The 18481-nt window shown below is 33.3% G+C and overlaps 2 protein-coding genes across 6 annotated transcripts in view; one reads left to right on the top strand and one right to left on the bottom strand.

Annotated features, from left to right (window-relative positions):
- Window positions 1-1815, top strand: part of LOC115243439 (monocarboxylate transporter 4-like) — a 63354-nt gene extending 61539 nt beyond the window's left edge. For both annotated transcript variants that reach the window (XM_029820449.1, XM_029820450.1), the window contains exon 11: window positions 1314-1815. In XM_029820449.1, the coding sequence (XP_029676309.1) occupies window positions 1314-1756 (443 nt within the window). In that variant the 3' untranslated portion in view covers window positions 1757-1815. The remainder of the gene's footprint in view (window positions 1-1313) is intronic.
- Window positions 1816-6254: 4439 nt separating this feature from the next.
- The window catches only part of LOC115243287 (beta-1,3-galactosyltransferase 5), an 18779-nt gene continuing 6552 nt past the window's right edge, over window positions 6255-18481 (bottom strand). For 3 of the 4 annotated variants that reach the window (XM_029820127.1, XM_029820125.1, XM_029820126.1), the window contains exons 2-3: window positions 9243-9839; window positions 6255-8909 (exon numbers count right to left, since the gene is read on the bottom strand). In XM_029820127.1, the coding sequence (XP_029675987.1) occupies window positions 8395-8909; window positions 9243-9801 (1074 nt within the window). In that variant the 5' untranslated portion in view covers window positions 9802-9839 and the 3' untranslated portion in view covers window positions 6255-8394. Of the gene's footprint in view, window positions 8910-9242; window positions 9840-12959; window positions 12976-18481 lie in introns of those variants that run through there. The other variant, XM_029820128.1, reaches the window with a different exon arrangement.

The raw sequence follows: 18481 nt of genomic DNA, 5'->3' as shown, positions 1-18481 counted from the left end.
GAAATCATCAACTAGCATCTCTCTTTGAGAAACGCAAGCTCCTTTCCATCTTTCTATCAGTCTCTCTTATTTGTATATTTAAAAAATCGCGAAATAAATATTTAAAAAGGTACTATTTAAAAAGGAGATTATATATATTACTTTTTATATTACTTTTTGTATATACGATTTTTTCATTCAAGTGATGACGAATATTGATGTAAGAAGGCGAAAGAGGCATTACACGTTGCTTACCGTAGCATTTCTCCATAAAGATTCTCGCCGCATCCCCCCGTTTATTTTATAAAACGTGTACAGGTACTTTTTCTTTAAATGCAAATTCTTCAAAGACCCGCAATAGTATTAGAGCTTTAAAGCACCAAGGTGGGCGAAATCCGCTTCGCTTGCTCGCTAAATCCGTTCCTATACTAATAGTCTTACGGTCCTTGTGGTTCTTGTGTATGAATTTAATGCCGACATCCTTAATAATAATGTACGGGGAATGTAATGTTGGAAAATACTGCTTCGTCTACCCGTGTCGCTGAGAGAATATTCAAGGAAACATGGCAACTGTCACGCATATTCAAGAGCTAGTACAACTGCAAATTTTGGTCACTTTGAACAGTTTAATGTAGTCGCTGGAATTTCACCGATTCGTACATTGCTTTTGTTATATTGCAGGATATTTTGAAATCCTCTGAAATATGTAAGATCTAAAAACGTAGAAAATTAAATGACAGAATTAAATTTATGTATGAGAGAAGGAAACTTTATAATCTATTATAAGTTATTTGAAATGTATAACAAGCTTTTTCGTTAATGCATTATTTTATCTCGGCTTATGTATAATATTCAACAATTATGATAACGAATAATTGGCCTTACTAATCAAGAATATTAATATTCTTTATCAATTTGAAGAATTCAGAGAAATAAAACGTGATAAATCTATAATTTGTCAAGAGATTTTTATTTTCAAAATTTTTTTCATGATTTCATATTTAAACGGATAATTTAAAAATTATATGGAATCTTATCACATCTAGAGCTTTTATTTGCAAGAATAGATTATTTTCAAAAAGTAACATTATATAACACGATAATCCCCAAAATTCAATAATCATCGTATATAAAAAAGCGAGGATGTTGAAACGACAGATCACAATCGCACCTCGCATAAATTCCCTTCGGGACTGCAAAATTATCGCGAGCCTTCTCATCCCTAATCATCTCGCCGTTTCCAGGCGCGAAAATAAATTACGTCGAATTTAATCGCACCCCGGTTTTCTCCCCCGTCTTCCCCTCTACCCCCGCTCCCGCCACCGCCCCCGCAGGTTACATGAACGCGAACAGCCCGCGGGTGGGCTACTACGCGTGCACGTTAAGTTCCTTGTGCGGCGCGGCGTTGCTCTTCCTGGTCGGCTGGGGACGGCAGCCGGCGTCACCGCTCCTGCCGGGGCCGCGACTCTCGAGCCTCGGCTTTGGGGTCGTTCCGCCGCCGCCGCCGTGCGCGTGCCCGCCGCCGCCGCGGCCCCGGCTGCCCAAGTCGCAGTCCCTCCACGTGCCGCTGGACGTCGTCGAGGACGGCATGCGCGAGCGGGACTACGTCGAGCGGATGCACGAGGCCACCGACCACTACTGTCATCCGCAATTCCACGCGCCGTTGCGGCCCAGCAAGAGCGTGCCGGAGGGCCTCGGCCATCAGGACCCGTACCGAATTCGGCCGCGACGTCACCGCGACATCACCGTCATAGAGCAGATCACCACCAGCGTGTAGGAGCGAAGTGCGTGCGATCGACAACCGCGCGCGCGAAATTAGTATTAGGCTAATTCCCGACGATGATTTTTTTTTTCTGGTATTTGCAGAATTTTTTTTTTTTTTTTTTTTTTTTTTTTTTTTTTTGATGATTCGAGAAATACGCTCTTTAGAATTTGTTATGTCATTATGGTAGCGGGTGATGCGTTCTTTTTATTGAGATCTAAATAAATTGAACGGGGAAAGAAAGAACAATATTGCATTTTCCATAACTTACATCGCTTTCATGTTGCGCTATTGTTATACTGTTTTTTTTTTAGTTTGCTCTTTTTATCCTTTACATTGCGTCGCGTAAATGTAACTTATCGGACAATTTGGGGTTGCTCCTGAGAAAAAAAAAAGATTGTGAATCATTAGTGGTAAAAGCTGGTTCCCAGATACAAGCATGAGCGGAAAGTAAAATAGTAGCTATAAGTAAAAAATAAATAAATAATTGTATTCGCGCACATCAGATATTTATGCGATCGTGGAATCAAGGAAGAATGATAGTCGAAGCTCTCTTTCTAGAGATGCATCCCTACAGTTTTTTCCTACTAATTGCTAAGATAAGATCGATTATTAAATTAAATTAGCACATAAATAAAGTTTGTATTAGTTGATATATGATAAATAGATCAAATTGATTGTATTGCGCGCGTTAGGAAGATACTCATTCGTGTTGATACGCTAGTTTGAAATATTACTGCCAGGGAAGTAATTCTGTCCGCCGAGACTAAACGTACATTCAACAGCAGGATACAGGACGGCAGGGCGGATGCAGAGAGAAATTACGGTTCTCAATTTAAAAAAAAAAGTTACTCTTTAAAAAGTCTTCAATGAAATATTATTTCTATTCCTTCTTTAAAAAAATTGAACACAGGAAAAATGTAAATGATAATTACAGAGAACTTGCGAAGAAAATAGTATCGGGAGAGAGAAAAAAAAAACGGCCTCCTTTCATTTATAAATATACTATACCGAGCTTGATCTAAAATCGTGATAAATTCTGCTTCTATTAGCGTCCACTTTGTCGTTGATCTGATCAGCTGATGCGAATAATAATTAGCGCGAGTATTATCGACGGACCGATATCTTCCCTATACAGAGTTTCGTGCGAGAAATAGCGTATTTACATATATATATATATATATATATACACATATATATGTGTATATATATGTAAATATAAATTAACCGATCAAAAGCACACGCTCATCGTTAAATTTCCTTATAGATGAAAATATATGTACAGCGCGCGGAGCTGGTCTCCGGAAGCATCGCCGTAGAGATCGTTATATATTAATAAGGATAATAATACACATCTCACACACATACATACACACACATACATACACGGACGTTTCGAACGCGAACGATCCCGAGATTAAATCTATGCAAAAGATCCGTGAGAAAGGATCGATGGATATCTATCTCGCAAAGTTGTCAATTTTTTTATTTCCTTCAATTAGACAATTGAATTTGCAATCGCGCTAAGTTCATTTATATTCCCGTCTAGACGTTTCTATCGCCTTATTCGGGATTAAGAGATGCCATTTCGAGCAGTCGTGCTTCTTATTCTATGTATTATCACGAAGTATCGGCTCTATTCCTATCAGCCTGTAAGACTAATTATAATCTCGAATCACATTAATCACGATAACGTAATTAGTACCTGAATATTAAGTGCTGTAGGTATCTAATGCAGTGAGTGACGACGTAGCGATGTCACTCACTTCGTTATTTAATTATTCCTATTTTCTCGTGTGACATACTTTGCTACCACTACACTATGTCTCGAAACATTATGCACGATACGAATTATACCATTTCCTTACGCAGTTGATGAAAATCGATAAAACGTAGAAAGTATCGCAACGGTGTTTGCGGAGATTATAAGAAAGTAGTAAGTAAAATGTAGGCAGGTTATTTAGAGATCTTTGTAGTTGAATTTGTCACGTTTTCCGATACGGTGTAATATCGGAAATATCGCATCTACTGGCAACGACAGTTGAATTTTATATATAGAGAGAGTTCGAGCGGATTATTGTTAAGGAATTCTACATATAGAATTTCCTACACAATTTAATTAAATTAATACGGCAGCGCCATATTGATTTAATCTCTGAAAAGTGGAACAATCTTCGATTCATAAGATGAGCAATTTTCAATTCGTGTCACATCTCTTGCTCGAAAAATATCAGAGAGTCAATCAGAATATGTCCTTCAGCATTTTCTTCTCAGCTGTACATTCATGTAAAAAAATTGTGATTTTTTTATAAGTTAGCTGAATCATATAAGTAAATCACTTTTAGAAAGTTAAAGCAGGGGTTCATATACGGGGTCAAGATCGAGTTCCAGTTACAATTTGTGTAATCGTTTTCCAATTAAATGAATGAGGAATAAAATCTTTTTCGACCATTTCACATCTAAATAGCTATAAATTTGTATTACGTAAAATTGTATCACTATATATATATCCAATCTAAAATAATCTAAAAATAATATTGCGCGAATAAAGACGTTATATTTCGTACGGGCTCCTTCATTGGCTCCGTAGAGTTTGTTAGAATTTCGTGTGCTCCTGCGTTGAAGCGAAAAATACTGTTTTTATATAAATTACATGTAATTAATCGGCGAGCATCGGCGAATTTGTTAGATTGTAAAAGTTGTAGTTTATAATGTTGCAGAGTCTCTCTTAGCGTTAAAAACATTTCTTTCAATCAACATATATAAGGATCAAACATATAAACGTCACCAATCTTAACGTTCGTTATGAAGACTTTTTTAATATATATATATACATATTGACTTTTGATGTGATGAATTGTTTGTATACTGCCAATTTTTATAGGATATAATCGAATATTCGATTTTCAATGGTTCAATGCACACAATGAAGAATTTGCATGAGTACTTTTACCAATCCATCAAAGACGAGATTAGAGTTTCATGTTGGGACATTTATAAATAATAAGATATTTTCTCCCAACTAGAGAATTTTTCGCAATCACTGAGAATCGGGATTGTTAACGAATTTATATTAGACAATTAGCTCATCTCGGACTGTAAACAATCTCGATAGAAACTATGGATTTGTCTACTGTTCATATATGACTTTGCAATTATGTACAGTTCTCATTTTTATATTAATTTTATTTCCTTATTTCTCTGCTGTAGTTAATGAAACGTACATTATCTTGATTGATAATAGATTTTACAAACGCAAGATGGATGGTCGATTTTTTTCGACCTTTACATGTGTAAATATATTTTTTTATGTAACAGAATGCACACATATAAAGAATTAAAAACAAGGATTGATAGATTACATTCAAGAAATTCAAAATTATAAAAAGATACATTTTTGAATTATCAAAATTAATAAAATCGTAATAGTAATTCGGATATATTATCAAGAAATTACAGATTTAACTATTCATCGTTATAAGACTCTCATAATAGATTTGCACGCGTATTATGTTATTCGAAATGTTTGTTTTTTTATTGTTTCCATTAATACTGCATTATGTGCAACTAATGATATATACATAGATTGGAATCTGATTGATATTTATCTCACTTTAGTTATTGATAAATTTTATCATTCCTGTATTGTTATTAAATATTATAAATTTTCAATATATAATTTTTGAAAATTAGTTGTGTGCGTATCTATGTAAAATATAAATGTACAAAGGATTAAACGCGTGCCTCGCAATGTTGTATGGCATTTAAAATTCTTTTAAATATTATACTCAAATTGTTTAATAACAATATTAAATACTCTTAGCGAATCTTTCTAGTTAAACCGAAATCCGAGCTTGAAGGTATTTGCACAATCACGAAATTGCGTTTATAAAGAAAATATCTCAAATCGGAATATCGTAATCCTCACACATTGGAGGAATCTCTGCGATAATTATATTTAATGTTATATAATGTTATGCTTGTCGTCAATCGATTCTTAGAAATCGCGTAACTCCGTTGCCTTGTAAATATACCTAAGCAAGGTTCCCTTATTGCCCTACCCATGTTGAACATTTTGTAAAGTTTTATAAATAGTTCTACGTAGTTAAACACAGCTGGACCAATAAAATATATATCCGATTGTATGTGTTACGATTATTTCCGTTCTCTGTTGCCCTTCTTGGCAACTATAATATCCAAATCTTTTATATTATCACAGATGTAATGTTATTATCTATATTTAAATATTTAGACAGAGTAATTATTAATTAACAGTTAAAATATAATTTTTTTACGTAGCAATAATGCAGTATATTTAATGTTTAATGTAGTATTTAAATTAATATATATTTCAAACATTACTTCTGCTACTGAGAAATTATTTTTATACGTTTCTTTACATATTAAATCATACATTTGATATGATTGATAACTTACATACATATATACAAAGATGACTTAATTAAAAGTTACATAAAGTCAATACGAATAAAAATGAGAAATACACTGTATTTTAAATAATCCATTATTTATTGAAATTATAAGTATTTATTCCATCACAAGAATTATACTATGCGACTTGACATTATCGCGATAGAGAGATTACTTGCTCTTTCCGAAAACAATATATAAATAAGATGATATATGAGAAAAAACTTGATACATCAGTAAAAACGTCTGAGAATATCCACGTCGAGAGGAATATAATGCATGAAATCCTTAAATAATTAATATTATCATCAGATCTTTTTATCCTATACTGTAATATACGAATATGCTGCCTAGTTTCGGAATTTGCAAATACTTGAGTTGACGGTAGAGCCCGAATCGTCTCTCCGTTATATCACAAGAAAAAATTCGGCTCCGAATATAACGTGCTAGCAAGTGGAATTCTGCGTGTTTTATTCCGTAGACATATTCGTTGTATTTTCAGATTGAAAGAGAGATAATACAATGCGAAGTGCGAAGTAATATCGGAGTTGTCACATCGATCATCGATATCCTACAGAAATCACTAAACATAACTAAAAGCTAAATGGACAATTTTACATTTCTTGACACGTTACAATTTGCAGACACGTACTTTTTATTATAGTACCGAATATAATCGTGATCAAAAGAAGACAAGAAAAGAAAACGGATTCACATAAAAAATTTATAGACATTCAAAAACAGACAGATATCTGCGATCTCTGTATCTAATTGTGAGTGGACCCTTGTTTTGGGGTTGTACTTGTTGCTACATAACAATATTAATTCGATTCGTTAATTGCATAACAATATAATATCTTAAATTTGTTCGTTAATTACATTACATTTAAGTACATTCACAAGTGTGGCTCCATGTACGAACTCCCTCATCTCTTGTCGCCGATTAATAAATTTACAATAAAGTATAACACACTCGTATCTCGCAAATTTCTATCACTGCGAGAGAAGAATGTCTTCCATCACGAGATACGTAAAACTCTTTAAATATACTAATATTACTCTCCCCATATAATGTGTTGGCATTTTTATAAATATAAATAAAAAAATATGTGCTGTGTTTCATTTTTTTAAATTAGAATATTTTTGTGATTTCTCATACCAGATTTAACTTAATTCAATATATGCAATAATCAGGGCTCATAACGGTTTGTTAAAAATTAATTGATTCTCATTTCAATATAATTACAATATAATCGTAGAATTTTCTATTTTGCGTGACAGATTTTGCAAACAAAAATGTCATTAAATTTGTTTTGAATAACGAGAAACATTCTTGTCGATCCTCTCCCTCGTTTAACATAGAGATCTATACATGTATGTGCGTGCATATGTGCGTATGTCCTATATAGTAGCCAGAGACGGTTGAATTACTACAATCTGTACATGAAAAATCAGGTATCAATTGCAATTGTGCTGCAAATTATTAGATACTGTTATCTGTCTTATGCAATAATGACTTGAATAATTAAGAAATTTAAAAAATCTGAAGCATATATACAATCAAGAACATAATATCCTGAAAATTATTTTTAACGTGAAACAATGTTCAATTACAAGCCCTGATTACAAATTAGCAATCTAGAAGAGAAAAGGACGAGTTTTTTTTCTTAAACTTTAAAAGTGAGATTATTTTCTTTTCATCTCTGAGTATTGTTCTATATAAATATTTGATATAGGGATTGAAATCAGTACTTTATTCAACGATTTGAGTTTGAACTTTAATTCTCGACAAATCAGCAAAGTTTGATCCCTATGTTATTCGTGACACTGGAAATGTGACAATTGGTGTAACATTGCACTTTAGTGCGAGAAACTGAATTCAATGAAATTATACCGGTTTCAATCCTTGCTTAAATAAGACAATTGTAAATTCCATAATATTTTGTTACACATCATATGTATAATATTACACACCATGTAACAATATGTTACACACATATGCACATATATGTAACGCACTATTACATATGCATTATGCATAATATGGCGTTTGTGCAAATAATCGAACACTTACTGGACTATTGTACAGATACACGCATGTATATAGAATTAAGATACGCGGAAAGTATAAGAACATTCATTGCTCATATTTCTTCTCTCTCCTCTCTTCCTCATGTTACATCGCGCCCGAAATATAACCGAAATTGTTCTATTAGACATGTTTAATTCAATAGGCTTTCGCTACTAGGCCGTGGTTTAGTAACCAGACTATGTAAGGCTCGTATCCCGCTCTCCGTTAAATCCGGAGGCCCAAACAGAAAATCTCGTCGAGTACTCGGGTTCGACAACAGGTCCCGCATGCTCTCGGTCGTAAGCACCCAAGAGTGTAATGAGGTTTGCGTTAAATTTACTTTCCTAGCCAGTGTCCCGGTAATGTGCACGTCATCGATCCAGAAGTACGGCTCCTTCTGGGCTTCGCGGTACAATATAAATACACTATCGGGGGAGTATAAGATTGCCCATCCGGCACAATACGCGGGATAAAGTCTACCGGGATACTCCTGAGGAGAGACGCGCCACTTTGAGCGCCAGGATCTCTTCACTGTGGAAGCCGACAGAAGATCACAGAGAATCAGACGTCTTGCACCCCACGGCGAGAGGCCACGCGTTAGAAAGTCCAGCATGGCCGGTAAATGAACAAAAACGTCATCGTCTAATTTAAGAATATATTTGGCACCTGAAACAATGTGTATCAAAGTTATGTATGCATAATATATTCGTAATATATTGTATATATTAAAATAATCGATGATCGAATATCACATGTATGAATGAAATTTAGAGGAACAAGATGTTATATTTAAAGAATTATGTATTTTTTTTCAAGAGCAATTATGTATTTTTTTTTTTTTCGTTCTTGAGTTATTTTATGAATCCTAATACACAAATATATTTAAGATAAATCGATAAATATTCGATATATAAATTATAACTGAAATACGTGTGACAAATTAAATAAAATATAACCGGGCTATATAATTAAGATGAGAAAATTTCAATATCGTCTTACTTGGACAGTAATAGGTAGCCCACTTTAATCCCATAACGTGCTTGTAGGTCATGTTTCTATAGGCATCAAGAAAGTTTCCCTGTATTAAATCTTGATATTTCTTGTTCTCCTCTTCGAGCTTAGATTGATATTCCTCCGAGTATCCCACGAGAAACAATAAAGTCACGTCCGGCGCTTGTTGACCCCAGGTCTCTCGCACGACGTGTCTCTTCAGGAAATTCCCCGGCGCCGAGTGAACTAACATTAGCAGCAACGGTTGCGTGCGATTGCAGGGATTGTGGTTCATGGTGAATCTGAAGTCCGTGATGTTGATCAGCGTGGATTTATCATCGGACGGAAGTTCGTTTATCGAGTAGGGCTGCACGGAGGGCGTAACGTTTCCGGGAAATATAAGGATATATCCTGGCGCGGCCGCACCGCCGCTGGAGTAAGGGATCGGTGATCCTGAACCATCGATGTGAATCCAGAACGAGAAGCATCCAGTTAGTGCCAGAATGACCACGAAGATGAGGGTGCATGGCGACGTACCGGAAGCATGGAGCCGTCGCTTATCCAGCATACTAATAAGCCCCTTTCATCATACACGTCGGATTCTTGCTGCAAAAGTTAGACGAAAAAATGCACTCGGATTAGTCGTGGATCTCAGAATTCGTAGATTATCGCGATCTCGCGCATTCCGGAAGACGCCTCGCGTACAACTACTTTATTACTGAGACTCCATTAATCTTATAAAATACACTTTGTGTCACATATAAATAATCAAAATTTTATAAATTTATATCTTAGAGTTTAGACGAAAAAAAAAAATTCGATTTTGTAAAACATCTGTAGATACTTATATGCATAGTTTACCAAAGCTTACGAAAAACTGTGTCGAAAAATTATCGAAGAAGCGAGTGATACACGGAAAAAAGAAATTAGCTGCCGTAGCTAAAAACTGCGTGTGATAAATAGATTTCAGTCGTAATATATGGACAGCGAACATCTTAACTGTGACACCTATTTATTAGATGCAACAGCGAACATCTTAGCTGTGATACCTATTTATTAGGTACAACAGCAAACCGTTTTGCTGCAGTTTGGAAATTTATTTTGCAAACCGTGATTAGCTATGGTAGCGAAAATTTTTTTTTCCGTGTAGCTTTTTATTGTATGTATAGCACTTTGTAAAGCTGGTCAATCGTAAGCTATGTTTAAACGATCGCCAGTCCATAGACCAAGTCACGCGGACGATGATGTTCACATGCTTACTGATTCTAGATATAAAATCGGTCTTCTATCCACTCATACCGTGTACTATCGCACAGTGTTATCATGACGTGTTATAAAAATGCTGATTACGAATTAAAGATATACTCTATATATATTTTGATTAATATATATATATATATATATATATATATATATGCAATTTATTTATTCATGATTCAAACCGATAAAAAATATCAAGCATCGAAGAAAGAAAGGGTCAATTCAGAAATCGTTTTTGCAACAACGCACGAGGAAATATTGCGTATATTAATTTCTCGCGTGCATGTTCAAGGAGAAAGCGAGTTCTAAAAGTTTCATAAACAATAATAATCTTGCTCGCTTTATAACTCGAACGAAGTTGAAAGTATTAAGCGATGCCGTTTGCAAGAAATTTCTCACACAAATCAATGAGGTCAACCGCGCATACCAGGTATGATATATGACAAGCTTTCAACACCAAGATAAAACTCTAGGCTGATAATGATTCTATTCTGTCTGATTCTATGATTCCATCGGTAAAAAAAAAAACGGATATTTTCCTTGCTATGTAGTAAATGAGAATCGATCAAAAGCTAACGATTACATAGGCGCATAAAATCAGCATTCGTATATGTAGATAATAAGATCACTAATTACCATTTACATGCTACTTACGGTAGATAACGATATGAAATGTCTATTGATACACAATGTCTGCAGATACACTTGCAAGACTTTAGATTTACAAATGCCACGATAGCTGATAATAAAAATAAATCGCGATAAATTGGAATACAACAAAAATTATTTATGGTCATCAAAAACAATTTAATTTACATTTTATTTACAAGAGAAATAAAATTAATTGAGAAAATATTGAGAGAAAATATTTTTTGTCTCTGTGATAACCAAATTTTTTTATTATTTTTCACGTTCAAATGGTAAAATATTTCGCTAAATTATATTACGCGAGTCGAATGAAAAATTCAAATGTTTATAAAAATATAACATTTACATATAACGTTTAGAAATATTTTTGCGATAATGTTGCTTGATAATACACAACTGCCGCATACAGATAATTTTATACGAAAACCAACAAAAAGTTTTTTTTTTAACGTATTCAACATAACAATGTCTAAATTGTCTGGAGAATTCAAGGTAGCATTATTATTCGGAATTTAAAGTAGCGATAGATAGTCTTATCGCTTTACATTATTCACTGAAATATATATCACATATGATAATTCTCATATTAAAAATTTAAATCGCAAAAGTTTTCATTATTTTATTCGATCGCATCAAAGAATTTATGCGTATCTATTTTTATATCACGTTATTGATGATTTGCTGATTTTCTCAACAAAAAAAAATCACTTTCAATGACAGGAGTGTATATATAAAACGGCTTTAAATTCAGTACTTTAAGAGTCAACGAGAATGATAGGAATATATTATATGAGTCGAAAGATTATAATTATTTTTATATAATAGCTTGACGATAAGCGCGCAACTGTGAGTTGTGACAAGTAACGTACTTTATGCTGCCACTATAATTACCAAGAACGCAAGATGGGAGAGAGGGAGTGGCAAGCAACTATATATTTTTCAGTCATACGTCAAGGTCGTGAGAAGTTCACGAACGAATAGCAATGGTTGGTTAACACGTAATGAATTCGTTCTTTAATATTGGCTCTAGACTGATATCTATAACATTAGTGGCGCGTGTCATTAAAAAGCTATTTAATTTACGTTAAACGATCGAACATTAACTTAACTTGGTACATTAATTTCAGATTAATAAACACGTGTCATTTGTGCCACAATCAATGAATTGTATGAATACATCCTAAGGTATCTATATACATATTTCTAACACTCTCCGTCTTCTCACATATGCGAAGCTAAATTCAAATATTAAGACGGAACGTATGTAAAATGCTAACATCCGAGATAGGTAGATAACATCGGTCAATACCGTTCGCTGCGTTCTTATATTCTCTTTTATGATAGAGCATAGCTATTCGCACTTTTATAGATATTTTTTTTTTGCAAGATTCGTGTGATCTCTTTTTTTTCAGAATATACAAGAAATGAAAAAAATTTAGTATCTCTTCAATACATGATAAATATATATATATATAAATGCAATAAAATAAATTAAATAATTATCTTATTTTTTATTATCTATTGATTCTGTTCTACTGATTCAATTTAAATCAATAAAACCATATAGAGAGCGAGATAATGCGATGCAGATTTATGTTATTTAATATACTGATATATCAATTTCCATGATCGGTTTCTCATAAATGAAAATTTTCATTGTCGATGGTATACAGGGTGTTAAAAAAAAACCATTCAATATTTATATGATAGATAGGACACACCATATTGAGTAAAAAAAACCTTAGTAAACATAGATCGAAAGCTCAACCGTTTCTGAGATATAAAAATTTTTGTATGTTAGCATCATGATTGACTTACTGGCTTCCACGTGTCGCATGCGACGAAGATAATCTGTCTAATTCTTTATCTCGATATTTATAGAAAATGTTCCACTTTATTAGAGTAATACGCTGATTTCATTTTCAGCACGATACTTTGTAACTGTGTAATCACCAAATAGATCCGCAATCACCGGTTGATGACAACTGACTGATTGCCCATGAAATCTTCTGTTATGAAGTATGTATGGAAATTGAATGAGGACATTCAGAACGTGGTTTATGAACACTGAGGTAAACATCGCATGCGACACGTAGAAGCCAGTAGTCAATCATGATGCTAACATACAAAAATGTTTATATTTCAGAAATGATTGAGCTTTCGACGTACTGTTTACTAAGGTTCTTTTATTCAGTATAGTGTCCTATCTACTATATAAATATTGAATGTTTTTTTTTAACACCCTGTATATTCATTGTCGGAAAGTGCTAAATTATAAAAATACCAATCGTAATCAATCATGATTGCAATAACGTGATTTTGAAATAATTTCATCTTCCTGCCTCGATATGATTTACAAATATCAGCGAATGATTAAGCACTCTTTTAATTAATTCGAAAATGCGTTATTCGAATCAGTACAATCAATTCATTCTTTAATATTTTATAGAATAGAAGAAGCGAGTGTTTATATTTCAGAAATGATTGAGCTTTCGACGTACTGTTTACTAAGGTTCTTTTATTCAGTATAGTGTCCTATCTACTATATAAATATTGAATGTTTTTTTTTAACACCCTGTATATTCATTGTCGGAAAGTGCTAAATTATAAAAATACCAATCGTAATCAATCATGGTTGCAATAACGTGATTTTGAAATAATTTCATCTTCCTGCCTCGATATGATTTACAAATATCAGCGAATGATTAAACACTCTTTTAATTAATTCGAAAATACCGCGTTATTCGAATCAGTACAATCAATTCATTCTTTAATATTTTATAGAATAGAAGAAGCGAGTTCGCGTAATTCGAAGGTTTCAATGCGAAATGATCGGAGGAACAATGCTAATTTTCGTGCCCTATCATTGGTACAATTGTGTGAACGTGTCGTAATCAAGAGTCGCAGCAATTTTCGCGGGTCTAAAATTTAATCAGGAACTGAGAATCGAGTGTACAATGTTGAGTTACAATCGCCAAAGGATTTTACTGTAATACAACTATTCGCATCGTCATAGTGCACGGAATGCTGTGCATACAAGGGTCGATTGCTTTGACCCTTGAATCATCGGTTTTCAAGATTGACATTATCGATCCGGAGACTTCATCATGCACTGTAACGCATGTTAGACCAATATTAACATTTGAAAATCGAACTGAGGCATTGTTATGAAATTTCATCGCGTAAAATCAAAAATGTAAAAAAATATTCTATAAAAGTACCCAAGCCTGAGAATCATTAATTCATAAAAATAAAAACACTTGCCCGAATACTTTTTTCGTGCATCTTATAAACTGTATATTAACTCTTAATTTTAGTTAATGAGATCGCTAATCGATTAACGTCCAAAAATAATATTTTGTATCCAAAGTACTTTAACAAATAATTTTCTCGATGAAAAGTATCTTCTTTTTTGTGTGATTTTATCTTATTTTTTCTGATTATATACTTCCAGAGAGATCAGAATAAAAAATAAAATTTTTGATCGTAAGCAACACGTGAGAAAAATTAACTTGCACTAAAATGATGTTATCTTAGATCTTAGACGATAAGAAAATGAAATACTGACAAGATTAAAAAATTTTACAATACAAATGAGTATCTAATGAATTATCTAAACTAAACCTCGGAGAAACTTAACTTCTCTTTCAATTTATTTTATATATTATTACTTTACATTTACTGTTTGCAATATATATTGCAAATAATTTTACCTCTATTTCTCATTGTACATGCTCGAGTTGTATAAAATATCCACGAAGAATAGACAGAAGGAGGAGAGAAGCATTTGCGCGCGTAAATGGCGCGTATAAAAGACAGAATCCACGTATGCGCGATTATTCGCGGCACCCTTTAACACGCGCCCTTAGGTTGCCGACCCTCAGTAGTACGCTACATCGAGTCGAGAAGAATTGTTACGGGATGTTCCACGCACGCGCGAGAAAAAAAATAGAGGAAATCGACTGACGACGAGCTTGCCACACTCTGAACGACTGAAACTGGGTGATGACGCAAACCCTTCATCTCTTAGGTCCAACACACGTCACCAAACAACACGGAAAAAAAAAATTAGCTGTCGTAGCTAAAAACTGCGCGTGGTAACTAGATTTAAGTCGTAATATATGGACAGCGAACATCTTAGCTGTGATACCTATTTATTAGGTGCAACAGCAAACATCTTAGCTGTGATACCTATTTATTAAGTGAAACAGCAAACCGTTTTGCTGTAGTTTAGAAATTTATTTTGCAAACCATGATTAGCTATGGTAGCGACATTTTTTTTTTTTTCCGTGAAACAACGTGACACCAGACCGGTGTTTGTCAAGGGCGGTTCTGGAGGAGAACATCCGGAAAGGTTTTATGTTACCTAAGCTAGCTATAAAAGAATAATTTTTCCTCAATATAAAAATGTAATCCATGCGAATAAATTTTGTTTGTCTTTCCGGAGGAATATTATTTATTTTGATAGAGTATCGAATAAGAAGAAGAAAATATACAATCGAAAAGAAAGTTTTGAGTTATGTAATTTTGTCGTCTCGAAAGAGACACGTGTTTTTTTTTTAAATTTAATATAAGAGAACGTTGAAAGATTGATAATTATTTCTAAATGAAATAATGCCGCGGGTTCTCTTGCAAATAATTAAAGATCTATAGACGATAAATTTTATTAGTTTCTATATAAATACGTCCTTGGCTGTACCATAAATAAAGAAGGTCTCAAAGAAATGTATAGAATGTATAAGAACAAGACGTAAATCGCTGACATAAATACCTGTATGCTAATTGACAAAAAAGGAATTGTACGATTTAGAATAATCAGAAATGCCAAAAGAAAAAATTTTAAAACAAGCGCGCTCCTTGGTAAAATGTTTCATTTATCTCGACAGAATATAATAATTAATAATTATCGAAGAATATATATATATGTACCGTATCGAAAGATCATCAAAGACTAACGACACTTTCTACGTGTCATCGCAATAAATATAATCTTATGTCAACAAAACTTCTGAGTTCGTTATATATAATATATATATATATATATATATATAACATATTCTTTTCTTTTTAATTTTAACTTTTTTTCAATTTTTCGATATGATCAAACCATTGATAAAAACACTGACAAATATTAGTTATTATTTACCTATACAAAAATAATTGAAATGATTTATTCTTCAACCAGTCGTGTAACAAAAGCCTCAATATCACGCAAGAATACTCCCTCGTCAATATTTCATTTTGCGTTACATGTAAAAGGGCTTTTACTACATTTACGGCAAGGCGCGGTATAAAAGCATATTCCACAAAGGATGGTTATTTAGAACGCGCAAAATTAAATAAAATTTTCGCACGACGATGATATTCGAAAAACTGAATTTTTGATCGGAAAGTTCGAAACAAGAATCATCTGACCGCACCCATGATTTATTCATCGCGTACAAAGTTTTCGTGTCGTGCATTATAAAAGTCCACCGAATGTGTTCTTTCTCTGACGAATCAGCTGACACATGAAAGGTGTCGAACCGATGCGTGACTTTTTCCTCAAAGAAAATTACAATCATTAATATCGCATTCTTATTAAACTGACACATAACGTACACGGAAAAAAAAATTTTCGCTACCATAGCTAATCATGGTTTGCAAAATAAATTTCTAAACTGCAGCAAAACGGTTTGCTGTTGTACCTAATAAATAGGTATCACAGCTAAGATGTTTGCTGTTGCACCTAATAAATAGGTGTCACAGCTAAGATGTTCGCTGTCCATATATTACGACTGAAATCTAGTTACCACACGCAGTTTTTAGCTACGGCAGCTAATTTTTTTTTTCCGTGTATAATACACTGTACAATTGTAATTGCTATTGAGATATCGACATTATGCTGGCGATTAATTATAAGATTTTCTCGTTGATTTTTCCAAGAGGAATATATTTCTTTTATCACGTTTTTATATTTTATAATATTGCATACGGGAGAGATGATTAATGCCGTATATCTGTAAGTTTAATTTTACAGTTTAATTACAGCTCTAATTATGTTCGTTATATCAGTAATTATTCAGCAGCTCAAAATATTACACTTGGAAATAACGACACGCAGAGGAAGGTTTTGCGCATAATATAATATAATATAAATCATCGATAATGTACTTCGATAAACCTTTGTATATTATATTTCGCCGCAAGAATCTTTTTACTCTCTCATATCCATTTATTATTTGTACATTTTTCTAAGGTGCGTACTGACTTGAGCATTTTTGCGCGCACGAATGCTCTAGTGAGGACGTATCATTCTTGTTTCGCCGCACGCTCTGATCACGCACAAACGCGATCCGTCGTTTGTCGCTCACCAAAGAATTTATGTGCGAAACGATGCTCAATTTGGACGTGTATGCAAAACTGAAACGTCGTGCGCGCAAAAAAAAGTTATGGAGTGGACGAATGAAATGGCTCTCCAATTAATAGATAAGTACGAAAAGTTTCCCTTATTGTGGGATGCTAAACACGAGTTCCATTTTTCAAGAAATAAGAAGGTTGATGCTTGGGAGATAATAGCAAATAACTTGAAAATGGACGCAGTTATAGCAAAACAAGAAATGGCCAGTTTACTGGGATCCTTTCGTAGAAAAAAAGGCAAAGGGTAAAAAAAGCATTGGAACAGAAAAAGGTATTTATTTATTTTTTTTTTTTTAATTTTTTTATTTACGGCGAACAACTGGAGCACAGTTTTGTATGAACGAATAAAAATTTTTGATATCAAAGAAGTTTACCCGTACAAACGTTCGTGCGGATAAATCGTTCGTGCGCGCAAAAATGCTCAAGTCAGTACGCACCTTTTACAATAACAATGCGTGTTTTCTGAATTCCGAAATTCTTCGCATATTTTATAAAATTGTAGTTATTTTATAAACGCGATTCAAAGTTTGTTTTGACGTTTTATTCCATTTTTATTACAACATTCAATATATCGAAGGAAATATTGTGCAATCACAATTTATATCACGATATAATTTAACTCTTTATTTTTCATCAATTCTTTTAATTTTCTGTGAAATATTATGAATAGTGAAATACTTTCAAGACAAACGCAATTCAAACTTAATGTTATAAGATTTTATTCTCTCTTTATAATTATCTATTAATCGTGCTCCGAAGAGAAGAATTTTATCATCGCATGCAATTGCTGAGCAGGAAACGTGCCTTATTGAAATTAAAATAAGATCGTTACAAAAATAATAAAGCATTTACAAAATATTGCGATCCCTATTATGTTTAATAATACCTGAAAAAAATATGCGAAAAAATAATGATTAAATATCTGAATATATATATATATA

Source organism: Formica exsecta, unplaced genomic scaffold (genome assembly GCF_003651465.1).
Source record: "Formica exsecta isolate Colony F162 unplaced genomic scaffold, ASM365146v1 scaffold72, whole genome shotgun sequence".
Classification (NCBI taxonomy): Eukaryota; Metazoa; Arthropoda; class Insecta; order Hymenoptera; family Formicidae; genus Formica; species Formica exsecta.
Note: the sequence above shows the minus strand (reverse complement) of the source record. Positions and strands in the feature narration are given on the sequence as shown.